The sequence below is a fragment of the Tupaia chinensis genome, unplaced genomic scaffold (assembly GCF_000334495.1).
Source record: "Tupaia chinensis unplaced genomic scaffold, TupChi_1.0 Scaffold000290_1, whole genome shotgun sequence".
In the NCBI taxonomy this organism is placed as follows: Eukaryota; Metazoa; Chordata; class Mammalia; order Scandentia; family Tupaiidae; genus Tupaia; species Tupaia belangeri.
Genome location: NW_006159775.1, coordinates 2,844,119 through 2,864,069, shown reverse-complemented (window position 1 = coordinate 2,864,069; position 19,951 = coordinate 2,844,119). Strand labels below are relative to the sequence as shown.

Genomic DNA, 19,951 nt, shown 5'->3' with positions numbered 1-19,951 from the left:
GACGATGCTAACCACACTCACTAATTACCTCTTCATAATTAGCTGTCATTCTCAACTGGGATTTGAGCTGATCTTTCGCCAGCTCTGTTCTTATCATAATAATTATCTATGCTCAAATCAGTGGTGGCTGTGTCATTAAACAGATGGCTAAACTGTCACATGGAGCTTTTGCAGTTGAAAAAGTTGCATTTTAATTGGGGACTTCAGATATGAGTGCTGCTGGCACAATGTAAACATGTCTTTCCAAATATATGCAAGTAAAATGCACCACCACACCAATAAACTATTCGATATTTTTGTTCTTAAAACTATAAACTAAACAGCTTTAGGGTCCTCTGAACCTTAGGATGTCACAACGATTTTATGATCATAAAAATGTTTGGGGGAAAAAATGAAAGAAGGTTATGCTTATGGGTTATGTGTTGGTGATGGCTTAAACACTAGGCTCCCATGTTCAAGTAAAGCCTAATCAAGTATTACATAAAGTCAAATTGGGAGCAAACGTGACACTGACCTAAGGTTGTAAGCAGAGTGAACTCTTTGAAGATAATTAAACAATTTTGTAGTCACAGTTTAGATAGAATTCTAAACTAAGGTTATTACTCCTCATCCTTTTATACTTTATAAAACACACAATTGAAGATTCTTGCAACTAGGATGATATGTACATGCTATTTTTTTTCTTCACTATTTGTTTTTTGGAGAGGTTTTTGCTATATGGTGCTTGCGCTTGCCAGAAAGACACAGAGAAACAAAGAGACAGAAAGTGAGAAATCACCCCCCAGGGGGGATGGCTACACTGCAATCCCTTCTCCTCCATTCTCCTCTAGGGACCTTGGGCACACATGCATGCAAGCCTAGCATGAGTTTAAGCCACAGGGTCCAGGAATCAAACTGCGGTCGGCTACATGGGAGTCAAGTGATACAACCATTATGCCAACAGCTGGTCCCACACTATTTTTTTAAGAAGGAAGCTCAAATTAGACTTTTAAGAATTATTTAATTATTGATTAAATAGTTGGATTATTAAACTATTTTATTTATTATTTATTTATTTTAATTTGACCAGAGAGGGACAGAATGAGAAAAAGAGAGAGAAAGTGAGAAAGCAAGCCACTAGGTCCAGGACTCATACCACAGTTGGCCATGTAGGAATCCAATGGCCCAGTCCTTGTACACACTATCTTTTCCAAAACGTGTATCTAGACCTAAAAACATAATTGTTCAAATTGTAAATAACATTTCAGCTTTTAGGTAATCCCTTCTATTGACCATGTGACTTCATTTATGGACATCAGTGGAACAGAGGGTTTGAGAACTCAGTCAGACTGTCCCAGAAGTTATTCTATGATCAGCTACTTGTTATTTATGTGATCACTTTTGATATTTAGTCTCTCGGTCTTAGTCATACTGTTAGGGGTCATTGTTTTTATTTTTATAAGTTTTGTTTTTATTTTTCAATTTTATTTCATTATTCTTATTATTCTTTTTCTTAGGATACATGTGCTTACTGAAGAGAGAGACAGAGACAGAGACAGAGGATGGCCATGCCATGATCCCGTTTCCTCTGTTTTCCTCCTTGGATTTTGGGTTGGGCACTCATGCACATGTGTCCAACATGAGTTTCAAAACAACAGGTCTAGGACTTGAATCACAGTCAGCCATGTAGGAATCCAGTGATGTAACTGCTATGCCATCTGCTGGCCCCTCTAAGCTTTATTTTTATTTACTACTGTCATGAGTGAGAGAGACAGAGAGAGGAAGACAGAAAGAAAGAAACAGCACTCCTTCGATAGGGTCTTGATGCAGTGATCCACCACCAGCCTCAGCCAATCCTGAGTTACGTTCACACATATGCCTGACATACTCAGTGAGGTGTCTAAATTTGATGTCAGAACCTTCCTGTGTCAGCCTCACAGAGCATAGCATTTAACTATTGTATCGCCAACTGGTCCCATTATTCTACTTTTAGAAATGGCAAAATTGAGGTTCAGGGAGTAAATTATGTGTAAGAAAAATAATCTCTGGAGTAGTTAGAATTCCATGAAGTGTACATAGGAGCCACTTTTATCTTGATTTTGTTATTCAACAAATATATTTAATAAGCACTTTATGTATGTCAGAAACTGTGCCAAGTCCAAAGATACAAAAATAATCAATATTGATACTGTCTCTGACATCATAAAGTTTACTAAAATAGCTATTATAATGTCTAGCATATAGAGTAGAAAATATATCCAATAAAGTATACTTACTCAGACTCACAACCTTTTATCAGTAATTCTGAAATCTCGTATACATTTGAAAGATTTTTCTAAAACATGGAAAAAACTCAGTTGGCAGAGGAAAAAAAACTGTTACATACTTGTTTTTCCTCATTTCTGTGAATATTGATCTGCTTTGCTACAGAAATACTAATATGTTTTTACGTATACATTTTTCCAGACTTCACTATAGGTGTTATGCGATGCATAAACTATGTATTCTATTATGGCTCAAAATTTGAAATTCTAAATCCTGATCTGAAGAAAATCCACAATTTCAGATAAGAGTTGTGAGTGTGGACTAAAATACTAGTTCAATTGTCTTTGCGCCATCCCATATGGTTTTGATGTAAATTATAAGCAAAATACCTCAATGTCCTGACCCTGGCCACATGAATTAGGCCTAGGAAAACATGGGAACTCCTCCCTTGGCTCCAAGTGGTCAATTCAAGCGTGGATGTATAACCTACATATGGCGAATCAAAGTCCTTTCATTGCTCCTGAGACCTGGAGTTGGAGGATTGAGAGTCTTAATAATAGAGGCTTAGAACTGCTGATGGTAACATCCTGACAGGTAGCAAAGACTTCTGAGAGATTAACCAGCAGTATACAAGAGAAGGATGGTTAAGAAACGGGGGAACAGCAAGCCCCAACATTTAAGCCCATGGATCTAGTTATATGTGAATCAATCTTTTCCAGTTTCTGAGAAAATTCCCTTGAATAATTTAAAATGTGTTTTAAAGTCTGTTTCTAGGAACCAGCAGGATGATGTAATGGTTATGTTGCTGGACTCCCCCATAGCCAACTGTGGTTCAAGACTCGAAGGCTTGAAACTCAGATGTGCATGCATGCCCCAGATCCTGGGAGGAGAATTAAGGAGAAGGGACTGTGACGTGGACATCCTCCCTGGGGGATGTTGTCTTGTTTTCTATTATGTCTCTCTATGGTGAGTGTACATACCCTATAGCAGAAAAACAAAACAAAACAAAACAAAACCCCCAAAACTCTAAAAAAGAAGTGTGTTTCTAATGAAGACTAAACATAAACTAATTACACATTATTTAGATTTGATAATCAATATTTCATTTATGAATTAATAGTCTATGCCTTGGTCTTAATTTTAAGATATTATTCATAATTAATCTTTCACAAATACCTTGAGAAGTAATGTCTTATAGCTGATACTTAGAGGCATCCTTTAACATCATCTAACAATACTGATCAAGAAATAAGATGATCTAAATGATCAACTAATAACATGCTTTTACTTTATTTATGTATTTTATTTTTGAGAGAGAGAAAGTGAACACAGGAGGGAGATAAACAGGTATTTCTGACAGTCTCATAATGTTGTCATCCTCGTGCCCTATCTCCCAGTCAGCTAGGACCATAGGCATACACCTCCACGACAGCCATCCTGTTTAGAATGGGCTGGAAACTGACCCTGGGCATCCCAAGTGGCCTCGGATGTTGTGCATTAGCACCTTTCAGTTGAAACCACAATTTCATTTTTACTTAAGTGATTCTTTAATCACCATCAGAAACTATAAATTCTGAAAACAGGCTAGTCTATATACTTATAATTATTGCAGATCCTAATGTTCTTCCCCCCCGCCGATAGCTCACTTATAAAACTAAAGGTACACCAAATCTACTCATACAGTGCATATCACTCATTAGTACCAACTGCCAAATAGATGAAAAGATACTGTGCAATTCATGTCACAAAAGAAAAATGAGCTTATCTCTCAAGGCATTCCCACCACAAAGTAGCACATTAGTAGATAGAGATACATATTTATTCACTTTTCATTCTATGATTTTAATTCAGTTGCACACAAATTGAGCAGCTTTCCTGAGAAACTACTTAAGCTATTTAAGACATTGTGGGTGGTACAGAAATGAACAAGCTAAGAAGCACAGTACTCAAGAACATAACTTCATACTAAGGCACTAAGGCCAAATATAGATAACAGCAATATAAGACAGGATAAAATAAAACTACAAAAGATTTACCACAAAGTACGATTTGCACACAGAAGAAAGAGAGATTTGAGATTGCTCTTAGCTTGAAGTGAAGATTAAATAGATGATTGATTCTGTCCCTCAAGTAGTTCAACAGATAAAACAGCGAGGGTTTCCCGGTGAAGGGGATTTCAGACTACACTTTGGTTAAATTTGTCATATGCGGCAGATACTGTTCTAGGTAGGAATTGTTATATTTGTTATTTCAAATATTAGTTATCATTAGTTTTCATCTTTAAGATAAAAGTTATTGTCTCTTTTTTTTTTTTTCCTCTGCCATGAAGAACTAAAGCTCAAGGATTCAAGGTCAAGGAGCAACAACTGGTAAGAACAAGAATGAGAACAAGAACTGGGGGCTTGCCTCCAGATTTGTTCACCACAGATGCTCATTTCCTTGTTTCCTTCTGGGTTCGGTTTCCTACCTCTTAGAGTATGTTTTGGTTAGCCTGTCAGCCTGTGCGCAGTAACCTCAGTAGCTGTCTGAAGTTTTTCTTTGCTTCTTACTCTGAAAGTGGAGTTTAGTTGGGCATTGATTTGTAAATTAGCAGTAGTTTCTTGGGACTGGCAGATGGTATAATGACTCTCTATGTCGATGGACTCCCATGTACTTGACCACAGTTCCAGTCCTAGGACCCAGTGGCTTAAAACTCACGCCGGGTGCATGTGCGTGAGTGCCCAGAATCCCCAGAGGAGAATGGAGAAGAAAGGACTGCAGCATGGCCATCCCTCCTCGGAAGTGATTTCTCACTTTCTGTCTCTTTGTCCCTCTCTGTCTTTCTGGCAAGCACATGGACCCTACGGCAAAAATCTCTCTAAAAAAAAAAGAGTCTCTCTAAAATATTTGAAGACTTTTTTTCTTATTACTTTCCAGACCATCTTTTGAAATCCATTTTGAGAACAAGAAGTTGTTCCGACTAATTGTTTTCCTCCCTTAGATAATCTGTTGTTTCTTCCAGGTACATTTAAGAATATCTGTTCTCTACCGTGGTTTTTCTATGATATTCCTATGTATAGGTTTGGTTTATACATTATAAACTGCTCAGTACTGGTCTTCTCTGTTCTGAGGATTTATGGCCCAATCAATTCCACAAAATTCTCCATCATCTCTTTGAATGTTGTCTCTTCCTTCTTCTTTTTTTAACAGTACTCAAGAACATAACTTCATACTAAGGCACTAAGGCCAAATATAGATAACAGCAATATAAGACAGGATAAAATAAAACTACAAAAGATTTACCACAAAGTACGATTTGCACACAGAAGAAAGAGAGATTTGAGATTGCTCTTAGCTTGAAGTGAAGATTAAATAGATGATTGATTCTGTCCCTCAAGTAGTTCAACAGATAAAACAGCGAGGGTTTCCCGGTGAAGGGGATTTCAGACTACACTTTGGTTAAATTTGTCATATGCGGCAGATACTGTTCTAGGTAGGAATTGTTATATTTGTTATTTCAAATATTAGTTATCATTAGTTTTCATCTTTAAGATAAAAGTTATTGTCTCTTTTTTTTTTTTTCCTCTGCCATGAAGAACTAAAGCTCAAGGATTCAAGGTCAAGGAGCAACAACTGGTAAGAACAAGAATGAGAACAAGAACTGGGGGCTTGCCTCCAGATTTGTTCACCACAGATGCTCATTTCCTTGTTTCCTTCTGGGTTCGGTTTCCTACCTCTTAGAGTATGTTTTGGTTAGCCTGTCAGCCTGTGCGCAGTAACCTCAGTAGCTGTCTGAAGTTTTTCTTTGCTTCTTACTCTGAAAGTGGAGTTTAGTTGGGCATTGATTTGTAAATTAGCAGTAGTTTCTTGGGACTGGCAGATGGTATAATGACTCTCTATGTCGATGGACTCCCATGTACTTGACCACAGTTCCAGTCCTAGGACCCAGTGGCTTAAAACTCACGCCGGGTGCATGTGCGTGAGTGCCCAGAATCCCCAGAGGAGAATGGAGAAGAAAGGACTGCAGCATGGCCATCCCTCCTCGGAAGTGATTTCTCACTTTCTGTCTCTTTGTCCCTCTCTGTCTTTCTGGCAAGCACATGGACCCTACGGCAAAAATCTCTCTAAAAAAAAAAGAGTCTCTCTAAAATATTTGAAGACTTTTTTTCTTATTACTTTCCAGACCATCTTTTGAAATCCATTTTGAGAACAAGAAGTTGTTCCGACTAATTGTTTTCCTCCCTTAGATAATCTGTTGTTTCTTCCAGGTACATTTAAGAATATCTGTTCTCTACCGTGGTTTTTCTATGATATTCCTATGTATAGGTTTGGTTTATACAATATAAACTGCTCAGTACTGGTCTTCTCTGTTCTGAGGATTTATGGCCCAATCAATTCCACAAAATTCTCCATCATCTCTTTGAATGTTGTCTCTTCCTTCTTCTTTTTTTAATTTTAAGTTTATTTATTTATTTATTTTCATGAGCGATTGAGAGTGCAGGACAAAGAAAAAAGTCTACACAATGGGTTTTCTCTCTGCGATCTACCCCCAGCCAGATCCTGGACACACACCTGTTTTTTGGTTTTCTCATAGAGGTCCAGCTGAGTTTCCATCATGCCACCGTCTGGCACTGCTTCCCCATGTTCATCTTCCTCGGGAATGCCTACTAGATCTATTTCCCTACTTATCAATCTTTTATTTATATTACCTTCTTTTTCATATTTCTCTTCTTTTTTTTTATTCTTTCTATAGGTAATTTCTATACTTTCATGTTTCGATTTATTGATTTTTTTTCTTCCTTAGCCAAATCTGACATTCTATTTAACCTATCTGGTGAGGTTATGATTTCAGTACTTATAATGCTTGTCATTGTTAATTTTGGAAATTGTAATGAAATGTTTCTTAACTTCTCTTGAATGAGGAGTAACCTTGCAGGGTCCTCCCAGCTTTCTACACAGTTCCTAGATTATGTTCTTGCTTAGTCAACAAACTAAAATCTATATACCCTAAACCTGAGTGGATATTCAGATCCAGTCCTATGCTACTAGGGCATCAGAAAAGTCATGACATATTTTTCTGTGTTTTTCTATGCAAAACTGCACCATGACTTTCCCAACAACTCAATATTTGGGCCTATACTCATTTTTTAAAAATCCTTCTAGGTCGCTATACTAATAATTGAGGCCTATTAAACTCATTCATTTCAGGTGCCTGGGATATTTCCTCTTTTTTTTCTTTTGAGCTTAAGTATGTATTTTTAAAATTGTTTTATTTTATTCAGGATTTATATGCATTTGTGGAGGGAAGCTGGGTGTATAGGGTAAAGGAGGGAGTGAGTCCATGAGGATAAGGTCATTAACTTGCTAAAACTAAAAGAGTCAATGAGTAATTCTAACAAGCACTTGACTAAATTCGTTACAATGTACTTACTTTTCAATACATTTAATAAATAATGAGCAAAGGGTACCCATAATTCTGATTGGGAAAAAAAAAATGGTTGACCAAGAGACAACACATTGAGGGAGAGAGAGAAATTGAACCACTTCAAGGACTAAGATGTGAAAGGAAGGGGGGTGGGGAATACATCATTCAAAGGGGTAGAAAGGCACCAGATTACCTGTTAAACAATTTACATACGTGATCACAATTAACAACACCACCATTTTCCAAAAAAATAGACTCAGTAACCTGACACACAGAAGTTGAATTAAGTCAGGAAATGAATCTCGTCCTTTTAGTTTTAAAAGGTCATATTCTAAAATACATAGGAATAAATTTAGAATTTGCTATGGGATAATAGTTTCCTGCCATCAGAGTCAGAATGAGGAAGGCTACTCCAGAAGTCAGGCTGACTTATAAAGTTGATGAAGCTGAGGCACAAGCATCTCTCAATACGATGAGTCTCCTGAGTGTTGGAGTTTCTGGATGTTCTAAGTATTCTAGGCAGGGGAAGGAAGTCCATTTAAAATAAAAAAGCATTTATGTATGTGTTTGAACCTTGTCTAAGGAGACATAAAAATAATAGGGTTTGAATCTTCAAGATTTCAGTGGTTATTAATTTCAAATGTGATGTTCTGTGAGTAAAACCCATACGGAAAGTTCCTGGTTCAAGTCTGGATACCTCCCTGAGTATTCCAGGCACAAGCTTGCCCGTGATCCCAGGGCTGGTGGAAAGTCTTGGAGGGTGGCTGAATCATAGCATCAAGATCTTGTTGGGGGTGGTGGTGCTGTCTCTCTCTCTCTCTTCCCATCTTGCTCAGAAAAGGAAACAAGTGAAAATATGAAAGTAGGGACTAAAGTTAGGAGGATTATTTAAGAGTAATGGTCTGAAGTATAAAGGGCTAGAACTAACATGATGGCAGGTAAATTGGAAATGATAGAACTCGTTTGAGAAACACAGCAAAGAAAGGAAAAGCAGGATTCAGTTACTCATAGGATGCAAGAGACGAATACACATAAAGAGTCAAATCTTACTCTACATTTGTGATCATGGTACAAATGACGATTGCTGTGCTACCATTAACTAACATAAGCAAGTCAACAAAATTGACCAGTGGTTAGGTAGATGAGGTGGAAGGAACATCAATGGAGAGAATAGCTGATGAAGAATATGAAGAGCTCAGTGTTAAATAATAATTGATCTAATGTCTGGATAACACTGGAATAAAATGACAAAGCTTTGTATGTGATTGATGCTCTACTCTGAGAAGTGGGTGCTGTGCATAAGGACAGACATCTGCAACCTGTGGTTAGGGTCATACATAGCACATGACTAAGCACTGACAGGTAGGAACTGCATGAAAGCAGGTAAAGGTAAATGAGGAAAGATAGAAGCAGGAGCCCCAAGAAAATGAGGGTGATGTAGTGGAGAATAGATTTGGTGTGAAGGTAATCATGTGATCTTCATAGGAACTCATAGAGTATCATGGTGAGAATGATCTCCCAGTGGACTAACACCATGAACACCAGTGAACACAAGTGTAGGCCTTGAGTATAAAACCTGTCTTTTGAGAAACCTAACAAAAAAGATGGACTCAGATTATGAGAAATAGATAGGCTCAGGTTATAGATGAGGATTAAGAGATTAACTATATTTTGAAATAAGGGGCTTTTTTTCAAGATGAAACAATTTTCCTTTCTTTCAAGTAAAAGAGGTAAACTGAACATGTAAGTAATCAGAAATGGTTGATGAAACAACCTTTAGAAGGAAGAGTAATATGGAAGAAGAAATGGCAGGATAAAAGCAAAATGCCTCCCCTATAAAGACAGCAAGGAATACTTGAGCAATTTTAGATGATTCTGGAAAAAGATTGCTTTTGCAGGATCTATGATGACAAAGACTGAAGTACATCTATCCACACTAAGAATCGCTACCCCTGGGGGGTGATTTCTTGCTTTCTGTCTCTCTGTCTCTCTCTGTCTTTCTGGTGAGCACACATGCCCTATAGCAAAAACCTCTGAAAAAATAAAAATTAAAAAAATAAGGGCTATGAATAAAAAACTTACGGGATGTGATAGTATCCTGCGAGAAGTGACATGACAACTATAAGAGAAAGGACAAGTGTTGGTACAAATTGCAAGTGGGGAAATCAAATAAATGCATTTACTAATTAACTTTGAATAAGTTAATGGGTCACAATGAGAGGAACCAACCTAGTCAGGTATTCATGTGAAGAATAATGTGACTAATAGTAGTTACACAGGTATTGCAAAGTTTGTAGCATGGTCTTGTATGTGGGACTGGGTATATATCTGATGGAATTTTTCACTTTAAAGGTGCATTCAAAAGATGGAAAGCAGTTTTGACAGTAGGTGGATGAATATGGAAGATTTACTGCTGAGTGAAGCAAGCCAGGCTATGAAGGAGAGATCCCGTATCTCTCTGTTTAATATATACCAGATGTCCACACTCTCTAACTGAAACTGAATGAGTAAAGGATATAGAAATGCAGTAAATGGTTGTGAATACCAGACAGTATGGAAAGACAGTAGGTGAAGGAGTACAGTCTGAGGAAGGACATTAAGGAGAAAAATAGAGAGGCACTGTAGCTTTTGCAATGCTTGGATCAGGGAAGCTGTGAACTGAAAACAAGGTCTGATCCCACTACTCTGGGCAGCATTAGGTAAGTAGGAGTAAATGATGTAATAAGTCAAATATAATATTTCTTAAACCTGAAAGAGTTATTTACCAGTGTTTCTAAAATTAGATTATTTTTACTTTTTTCAAATTTATATCTTAACTTTCTCCTAAAATAAATACCAAATCCACTAAGATAAGATATACATCAAGATAAATGAAACAGAAAGACAACTGGAATATTGGAAAGACTTTGACTCTGAACTTCCTGGTGGAGAGGCACAAAAGGTTTTTTATGACGTTTTGTAGACCTGGTGATGAGAACAGGTGAAAGCACTCCACCTCCCTAGAAGAAACACTTTTTCTTACATTTAATTCTAAAAGAAACTTCTGAAATGAAGCCTTCCATATGAAATTTGGTAGACTGGAGGATGATGCCCTTTGTAAAATTTTACCTAAAATTCATGAGGATTATCCCTATAAACAAAAATAGTCACTCATATAATATTAAAAGCAGCAAAATAGGTAATGTTTAAGAGGCCGAGGTTACTGAATTCATTTTTAAAAAATTAAAGAATTATTAACTTAATATAATTATTTTTTATTACTTTTTAAAATATGTGATGGGGCATGTGCATTCACCAGAGCGAGACAGAGACAGAGAGAAAGAGAAAGTGAGAAAGCAAATCGCCAGGTCTAGGACTCAAACCATCATCAGTCATGTGGGAGTACAGCAACTTACATCAAGATAAATGAAACAGAAAGACAACTGGAATATTGGAAAGACTTTGACTCTGAACTTCCTGGTGGAGAGGCACAAAAGGTTTTTTATGACGTTTTGTAGACCTGGTGATGAGAACAGGTGAAAGCACTCCACCTCCCTAGAAGAAACACTTTTTCTTACATTTAATTCTAAAAGAAACTTCTGAAATGAAGCCTTCCATATGACATTTGGTAGACTGGAGGATGATGCCCTTTGTAAAATTTTACCTAAAATTCATGAGGATTATCCCTATAAACAAAAATAGTCACTCATATAATATTAAAAGCAGCAAAATAGGTAATGTTTAAGAGGCCGAGGTTACTGAATTCATTTTTAAAAAATTAAAGAATTATTAACTTAATATAATTATTTTTTATTACTTTTTAAAATATGTGATGGGGCATGTGCATTCACCAGAGCGAGACAGAGACAGAGAGAAAGAGAAAGTGAGAAAGCAAATCACCAGGTCTAGGACTCAAACCATCATCAGTCATGTGGGAGTACAGCAACTTAACCACCATGCCACCTGCTGGCCTGAAGTTATGGAATTTAAATACCTAGGATAATTGCTTTAACTTGGTACAGTGGCAAAATTTGGGATATGACTAATGGGCACTTAGATTGCATCCCTGCTAAATATTTTAATTTTACTTTAATAGAAATGCATGTACGTAAATGCAGCCTGGTGAAGAAGTCTCTAATGATGCTAATTCAGGAAACAAAAATGAGAAATGACATCACATAATTCACATGATACTCAGTATGAGCCAACCCAAACTTGTTCCTATAGCTCTGTTTTTATGATGTTTTTTTTTCCCACCACAGATTCTATTATATTTAAGATCAGGACACCTTGGAGAAGTACATTTCTTTTATGAAAATCAACAAATATTCTTCAGCTAAATAGATGAAGTAACCTGAGAGTCAAAGTTATACAATAGAATCAATAATAATTTGATATACTCGTGTAAGCATTAATTTAATGAATGCTTAACTCTTTGGGTTCTTTAAGATCTTATGAAAATTAAAACAGTACTCTAGATCAAACTTATTAGATTTATTTTTCAGAAATATGCCCTTCTGCATATAACATTGTATATTTATGATTTGAACTGATTGGTTATATGTATAAATTAGTGACAATAGGTGAAAATCGGTGAAAATGTGTAAAAAATTGTAGTATGGTTCATATGCATCTTATACATTATAGATCTAGACTAATATGAGCATGACATAAAATTTTTTACTGCTTAAGTAATTGAGACCTGGGAATCTTGATAATTTCAGTGAAATAAAAATTCATAAATATATATTATAATGTTGGTATATATTCAATGAAGTTGATTATAGTTATTTTAATAGCTTGTACATTCTTTAGGGATAGTATAAAATGAGTAAACAAGAATAGATTTTTGTCTGAACAGTAACTGAAAAACAGTTAAAATAAATGCTAATATTCTCAAGTATAGCACTAACAAATGCTGTAATAAACCACTTCTGTGGGAATATCTTTTTGAATTCCTTATAACCAGCAAAAAAATACGTAACTCATCATTGTGTGTTCTACTCAACATAAGGAGTCTAATGACCTAAGAAACCCTGAGGAACCAAAGGGTTAAGCTTGTTGAATGCTACTTTAGTATTAGAATATAGACTCTTCCACTAAATAATTCTACACTTTAAAATTTTGTTTTATAAACATTTAAAAAAGTTTTTAAGTTGCCTTGTTATATTGTTACATACCGAAGAATAATATTTGTGCAAAAATTAATCACATACTGAAAATGATACATTTTCTTCTGGTCTTCCTAATAAAACATAGTAGACAAGAAGATTTTTATTCAATGTGTACATTTTGAAAAATGCTGTGGATGTTGTATCACACTTAAAAGCTAGGAGGGCAAATCAATTCATGTAAAATGCTTACTTGTAATTACTATTTGTAGTAGCCATGCCTTTTCCTATCTGTTCTGTATAAGGATGAATATTTAGAATGATATGGAATCCTACCCCACACTTCATGACAGTGAAGTAATTCATAAAGATTCCAAACCTCAAGTAACTGGTGGATTTGTTATTTCTAGTGGTATAAGGTTGAGTAATAAAAAAACAACAGTGGGCTTAACTACAATATTCATTTTCATCTACATCATTCATTTGACATTTAATTACATGAAGTCTGGCATTATTACTTAAATATTTCACTTCATATGACTTGACACCTCTACAAATCATGATGATTAGGGGACATGTTATGCTTCTGTAATTAACAAGTCATACATTTTCCTCCTATTACTTTGCATAGTGTTATATGTACTGTACATATATTCTATAAATGAAACAATGAGTGAATAAAATTGAGCATTAAATATAATTTCTTTAAAGCATATTTACTTCAAGAGTAGTTTGTAAAACTTCTTGACTTTGTACATTGACTTTTTGTTCCTTTCTATGCATTGCAATAGGCATATATCAAATGAAATCCATGTTGAAATGAATAAATATTAGAAATAAAAATGGCAATCAGTACTTTTAGAAATGATTGGATGTCTCAAATATGCCTTGAAGAATGTAAGAATTCTCCATGATAATGAGTTTGTTTTAAAAAGTGGTTAAATATAAAAGCTTTAAACCATAAAAAATAAGAAATCTTATAAAAGAAAAGACTCTCTAAATAATGTTTGAAGATTAGGAAAACTAGCGTAGCTGGATGCAGATAAAAATAATATATCTTCATATATTACTGTCTTTATTATTATTTGAAAATTAACATATAGTGCATAGCACTCTGCTTTTTTGATTTTTAAGTTTATTTTTTACTTTCATGAGCCAGGAGAGACAGAGAGTGAGCAAAAGGTGGAGAGACAGCACCCTCATTCGGGTCTTGGAGCCGGGATCCCTCTGCAGCCTTTGACCAGTCATGGATCGGGGGTAAGCGCATGGCCAGCATACTCAGAGAGGTCTCCGACCTGAAACAGGAGCATTCCCATGTGGGACTGCACGCAGAGGATCATGTTCCACCTGTGTGTTACCATCTAGCCCCAGTGCATTGTAGTCTCAACCAGATATAGTTTCAACTGGAATTTCATGTCTATTGCTAAGTGTCTTTGAACCTGATGTCAATGGCAGGTTTCTGAGTTTTTACACTTGTTTAGATGCCCTTTTCATCTGTCATCTGTCACCTCTTGTATAGGTTATAATATTCTCTAGAAAGTTCAGTAAGGGAAAAATAGCTTTACTTTATTCAAGCAATCTCTCATTCTCTGTTATTCCACACCAAGTCTATTGCCATAAATTATAGTAGTTTGTTTAATAGTACCATTTTTTTAAAAATGACTTATGCACAATAAACTCAACCTCCAGCATAGGTATCCTGAGAAGTAAGTAACTACTTCAATGGACTGTTCTGTAAATGAAGAATATGAACATTTGGACAACTTTTTTTTCAAATGACTTAAGCAAAATTTGGTCCTGCTCTCAGAGCTAAACTTATTGAGTGCTTACTATATGCCAGAAATGGCTCACAGAGGTTAAGTGAAAAAAAAAAAAAAAAAAAAAAAAAAAACTTACATAATTCTCACAGTTCTATAAATTGTCATCTCCAGGGAAGGAACCTGACCCCAGGCAGTTTAGGTAACTTGCCCAAGTCATAGAGCTAGAAATTAGATCTGGAACCCAAGACCAGGCTCTCTGGAAAAAGAGTGTATGTTCCTAACCATCTGAGAAGACAGCTTCCCCTTCCTCTTTAAGAAACATCAAACATATTTTTACAAGCCAGTATAGAAAAGAATTGATAACAGACCACGGATTTGTTATTTCTACCTCAAGTTCACTGGACTGTATAGCTGCAAAATTATTTCTCATACTTGACATTCTCTGAAACCTCCTGATGTACCAATTCCTACCTCATCAGACCTAATAAATGAAAGGTATACATCACAAACACTAACTAGGCTTTTACAGTGCCTGGATGGTCAGAAAAGAGCAGGGGAAAAAAACGCTATCAGAAATTTCTAATACATTTCTGCTTGTATACATAAAAAAAGTAAGACATGATAAAAGCATACATTAGAAGTGTACGCACTATCTCTAGGTATAACAGAGCAAGGCAAAGTAGAATAAAGTTCAAAAACATTGATTTCTAACTTCTAAGTAATCTAGTGTCAACGTAACCTCATCCCTCTATGAAGCCCAGTTGAGTATAAAAGCTCCCAGTGCCATCCACAAGCACACAAAACACACACACCCAGTACAACAAAGCCTTATATTTCCCTTATACTTTTATTTTCAAGGCTTGCGATTTGTTGGGTCCATCCACTTCCTTTAATCCTAGAGAAAGTCATTCTCACATTCCATCTACAGCAATAACTGGTGCTTCTGTTCAAGATTTGATTAACCTCAGGTGCACTTTGGTAGTGACAGAAAGAAATCATGCATGAATGAGATACTGATTCTCACTGGTTTTCACGTGTATCACCTCATTTTCTGTGACATGGTACCATGTGGTTCTGTGAGCACTGATCTCAAAAAGTATAAAGCTATTCCTTAAATAAACGAAGGGAATAAATAACTTCAGGAAGATGAAAAGGAGAAGGGGGGGAAACAAACAAGCAAACAAAAACCCCTTTGACCTGACATTATGGAAAAAAATAAAAGAAAAAAGACACTAAGATGAAAAAAAAAATAGTGTCATGGTTTACATGTGGGATTTTGATGGAATCTAGGGCTGTGTTTTAGTTCAAAACTCACCATCTCAAAACCACTTCTTTTCATCCGCCTGCAGGACTTGAGGTAAGTACGTATACGTTTTCTGGCACGCTCTTGATACTCAGGGAATTGTCGCCTGCATGAGTCAATGATAGCCTGGATCTTTTCTTTGGGCTGCTTAGAGATTGGGACCATTCGGTCCAAGTTTTCATCTACAAACAGCCTGACAAACATCTGTTGGCAAGAGGGAGACAGAGGAGAAGGGTTTGGAGGGCTGCTCTCTTCTCTTCCTAGCTTCCTGTCTTGATTACCGATAGGAAAATACTCTTTTCTGGTTTATGCGCTGGAGAACTTTGCAATGGAAAGCCAGAAATTTTAAGCAAACACTCTTTAAAGACGTTCTAAATGATCGGATTTAAAAATAGAGCAAAAGAGAGAGAGGAAGGCAGACAGACAAACAGACAGACAGAAAAGAATAGACTATTGTGTAAAAAAAAATCAGGAAATAACAGTAGACTGTGACAATCGGGCACCCCATTAATCTCTCTACTACTGATAAATGCAATTGTTACATTGCCACGCGGCCCAGTGGACTAATCTCTGAAAACGCTCTTGTCATGCATAATTAGATAAGTTAGGAAAGCAAAAGAAATAACTGCTGATGGGCATACCCTTCTGAGGACTAAGCTGAGGCCCCCTTCAGCACTAGGTGAACATGCATACTCACACAACACAATTCCAGTTTTCAGCTCACATTTGGCTTTAAAATTCTAAACAAAACACAGCAATTCTGGTGTCTGGTTGGTAAAGAGTGTTTCATGTACTTTTTAAAATCCTTCTGTAAATTAAACAAACATGTCTCTAAAATATCCACATTTACCAACAAGCAACAACATGAAAGTAAAGTGGTAAAAGTTAAACCACACAGGGAGTGTGGCAACTCACATTGAAAGCTTTCAGCCGTTCTGCTTCCACGCCGTCTGTCTCATTAACTTTCTCAGAATCGTCATGGTCATCGTGGTCATCTTCATCCTCATCTCCCCTGTTTAGGGATAGGTCTTCAGCGCCTCGGTCTACACTCTCATTTTTGCCAGAATCGTAACTTGAGTAACTATGTGCAGGAGACTGAAAAGAAAGGGTGAGATTGTTGCTTTTAAATCCACCACATGAGCTTATCAGTGTTATGTTCTATTTTAAATATCAATATTTCTCTAAGATTTGGCTGATAAGTTGATAACTCTAGGGCTGTGGTCACTTTAATTTAACTAAGAATTAATTCAAATGAGATTAAGTTATATCCTGTATTATGCAAGGCACATTTAAAGAGCTCAGTAGCAGCATGGGACATTTGCATCAGTGAAGAAATTTTTGTTGAACTTAGTTGTTCAAGAGCCATTGTTTCCACTTGATATCCATAAAAAGGGAGGGGGGAGCAACCTATAATCAACTTTGCAAGGGAATCACTAAATCGCATATTCTTAGAAATAGATTTGATCTCAGTGTTCAGTTAATTTAACTGTATTAGAATCCTTCCAACAGATATAAAAACTGAGGGATGGATATGGTTAATTAACTTGCCCAATCAAAACTATAGAGAAATATTATTGAGATCAGGAGTGTTAATTACAAGACAACATGTTTTAAAATAAATGTATGTTACTTAGGAGTCTTCACATGGCATTGATTTTGGTTTAGAAAGGAACCAGATTTCTTCCTAACCATTTATTAAGCTTAATGCCTCTGAATCCCAACATACAAAAGCCATGACAAATTTAAAGCAAGAATAAAAAAAAAAAAACTGTGACACATATTTTACTGCAGAAATCACTACACATCTGGAAATGTCAAAATATTTTAAAAATTACATATGAACAGCTAATGTCCTTCTTAGACATCCAGCTGTGAAAATGCAGTAATGTATAAAACCTATATATAAATGGGGCCATTCAATGACAAGTGAATTAGCTTTTGATTGTTTTTAATTCAACATATTTCCCCGTAGGACCTTCTGAGCTAATTCCAGAGTTAATTCAGGAGAAGCGACTTAGAAGTAAAGAAAACTGACATATGCGATGGGATAAATAGCTGACTTCAACAGTGCACGTAACTATAACTCCTTTGAGACTGTCACATCATCAAAGCATAGACTAGGTATGTTTGCAGACATTAACCCATTCAAGAGGAGGGGCCTAACCTTCTTTTTACTTAAAGATGTAAAAGGTATTTTCTGAGATATTAACAGTCATAAAGCAATTTATGAAGAAAATGTGTGAGAGACAAAGAAAAGAAATTAGCACTTAGAACTCATCTGACCTACTGGTTCCCTTCATCTTTACAGAATCCAGTGAGGAATTATTCTCTTCCTGATTCTACAGATAAGGACACAGTCTCAGAAAGACTAAATAACCTCCTTTCATCTTGATAATGGTACAACTACTATTTGAACCTTGGTCTTTTGGGGACTAAGAGTGGTATTAATAGAAGGAGGAGGCCTCCATTTTCATGTAGATTTCATTTTTTTCTTTTTAAGTCTGTGTACACGTTTGTGTACAACTCGATTTCATTTTTTTCTTTTTAAGTCTGTGTACGGGTTTGTGTACAACTAAAAGAATGCAAAATATTGTTGGTTTATGTACATGTTGATATGAAAATGAAATATTTTGTGAGTGCTCTTACCTAAACATTTTGGTTTATTAACAGAATTGTATGCACTATTGTCATTTTCGTATAGAAGAATAACCTGTAATTTATAAAACTTTTTTCTTTTCTTCTTTTTAAGGTTTTTCTATAGGGTGTTTGCACTCACTGGAGACAGACACTGAGAGAGAAAGTGAGAACTCATCCTCCAGGAGAGATGGCCAGCTAGCAATCCCTTCTCCTCCACTCTCCTCCTGGGATTCTGGGCACACACACACATGTGTCCGGCATGATTTTCAAGCTGCCAGGACTGGGGCTCAAACTCCAATCATTCATGGGGAGTCCAGCAGCCACCATGCAAGCTGCTGCCCCGGCACTTTACAAATCTTAAGAAGCATTATCACTGGCTATACAATTTCTACATATAATATGGTTTAATTTAATAATTTATTATTGCTTCATGTGTCACTTCACTTACTTGCTTCTATTGGGTAAAATGGAGGAAAAATAAACTATTACTGGATCATTGGGAAAACTGATACATTTTTGCATAGAAAAGCTTAGAAAAATACTTTCCCAATAACTTAATATAATAAAACGAAGAAAACTGGATTTTCTTGAACAAGAAACATCTATGGAAGTAGAAGAAAACAGTGCTCTCTCCCCCCCCCCCCTCTTTCTATTTCTCTCTATATATTTAGACAATGTCACTACGTTAACAAGGTCAGCCTTGAACTTGCTACCCTCCATCCTGCTTCGGCCTCTGCAAGTCACTGGATTACAGGTGTACACCATTACATCTGTCCTTCATGTTAAAACTAGGTATGAAAATGGCTTTCCATGTGGTCTCAGCCAGTGGAACACAGCTTCTTAGCAGTGTATACCACCACAATCGTACCTCTCTTCTCAACTTCAGGAATGAACATTTTTTTCGTTTGGAGATATTTTTGCTGTAGGGCACGTGTGCTCACTGGAGACAGAGAGAGACAAAGACAGAAAGCGAGAAATCACCCCCTGGGGGGTGAGCCATGTTGTAATCTCCTCTCCTTCACCAGGAATGAATACATTCTTCAAAAAGAGAATTATTTACTTAATTTTATTTATTCATTCATTTATTTTAATTTGACCAGAGAGAGAGAGAGAGAGACATATAGGAGGGTGAGGGGGAAATGAGAAAGCAAGCCACCAGGTCTGGGACTCCAACCATGGTCAGCCATGTGGTAATGTCCAGAGCCCTTAACCACCATGCCACCTGCTGATCCCAGAAATGAACATATTTTTGAAATAAAATATTTAAGAGAATAAACTCTTGGGGACCAATAATTAATGACTTTTAAGTCCAACATGGATAAGAGCTGTAATTTCTAAAAACTCCTGATCAAACCTTCAACTATTCATCTCAACGGCAATCACTTCTTTATTTAGCAAATCTTGAATATCACTATACATGTGGTACAGTGCAAAAGTACTATGCCACTAAGTAATATTCACTCAACAATTATTTATTGAGTACCTATTTTGTGTCTGGCACTATTCTAAGCCA

General features: G+C 36.2%; 1 protein-coding gene across 5 annotated transcripts in view; it reads right to left on the bottom strand.

The window, feature by feature from the left end:
* The window catches only part of NOL4 (nucleolar protein 4), a 365,383-nt gene that overhangs the window by 87,836 nt on the left and 257,596 nt on the right, over positions 1–19,951 (bottom strand). For 4 of the 5 annotated variants that reach the window (XM_006150552.3, XM_006150556.3, XM_006150558.3 and 1 more), the window contains 2 exons: positions 16,717–16,896; positions 15,814–16,005 (listed from right to left, as the gene is read on the bottom strand). In XM_006150552.3, the coding sequence (XP_006150614.1) occupies positions 15,814–16,005; positions 16,717–16,896 (372 nt within the window). The remainder of the gene's footprint in view (positions 1–15,813; positions 16,006–16,716; positions 16,897–19,951) is intronic. The other variant, XM_006150553.2, reaches the window with a different exon arrangement.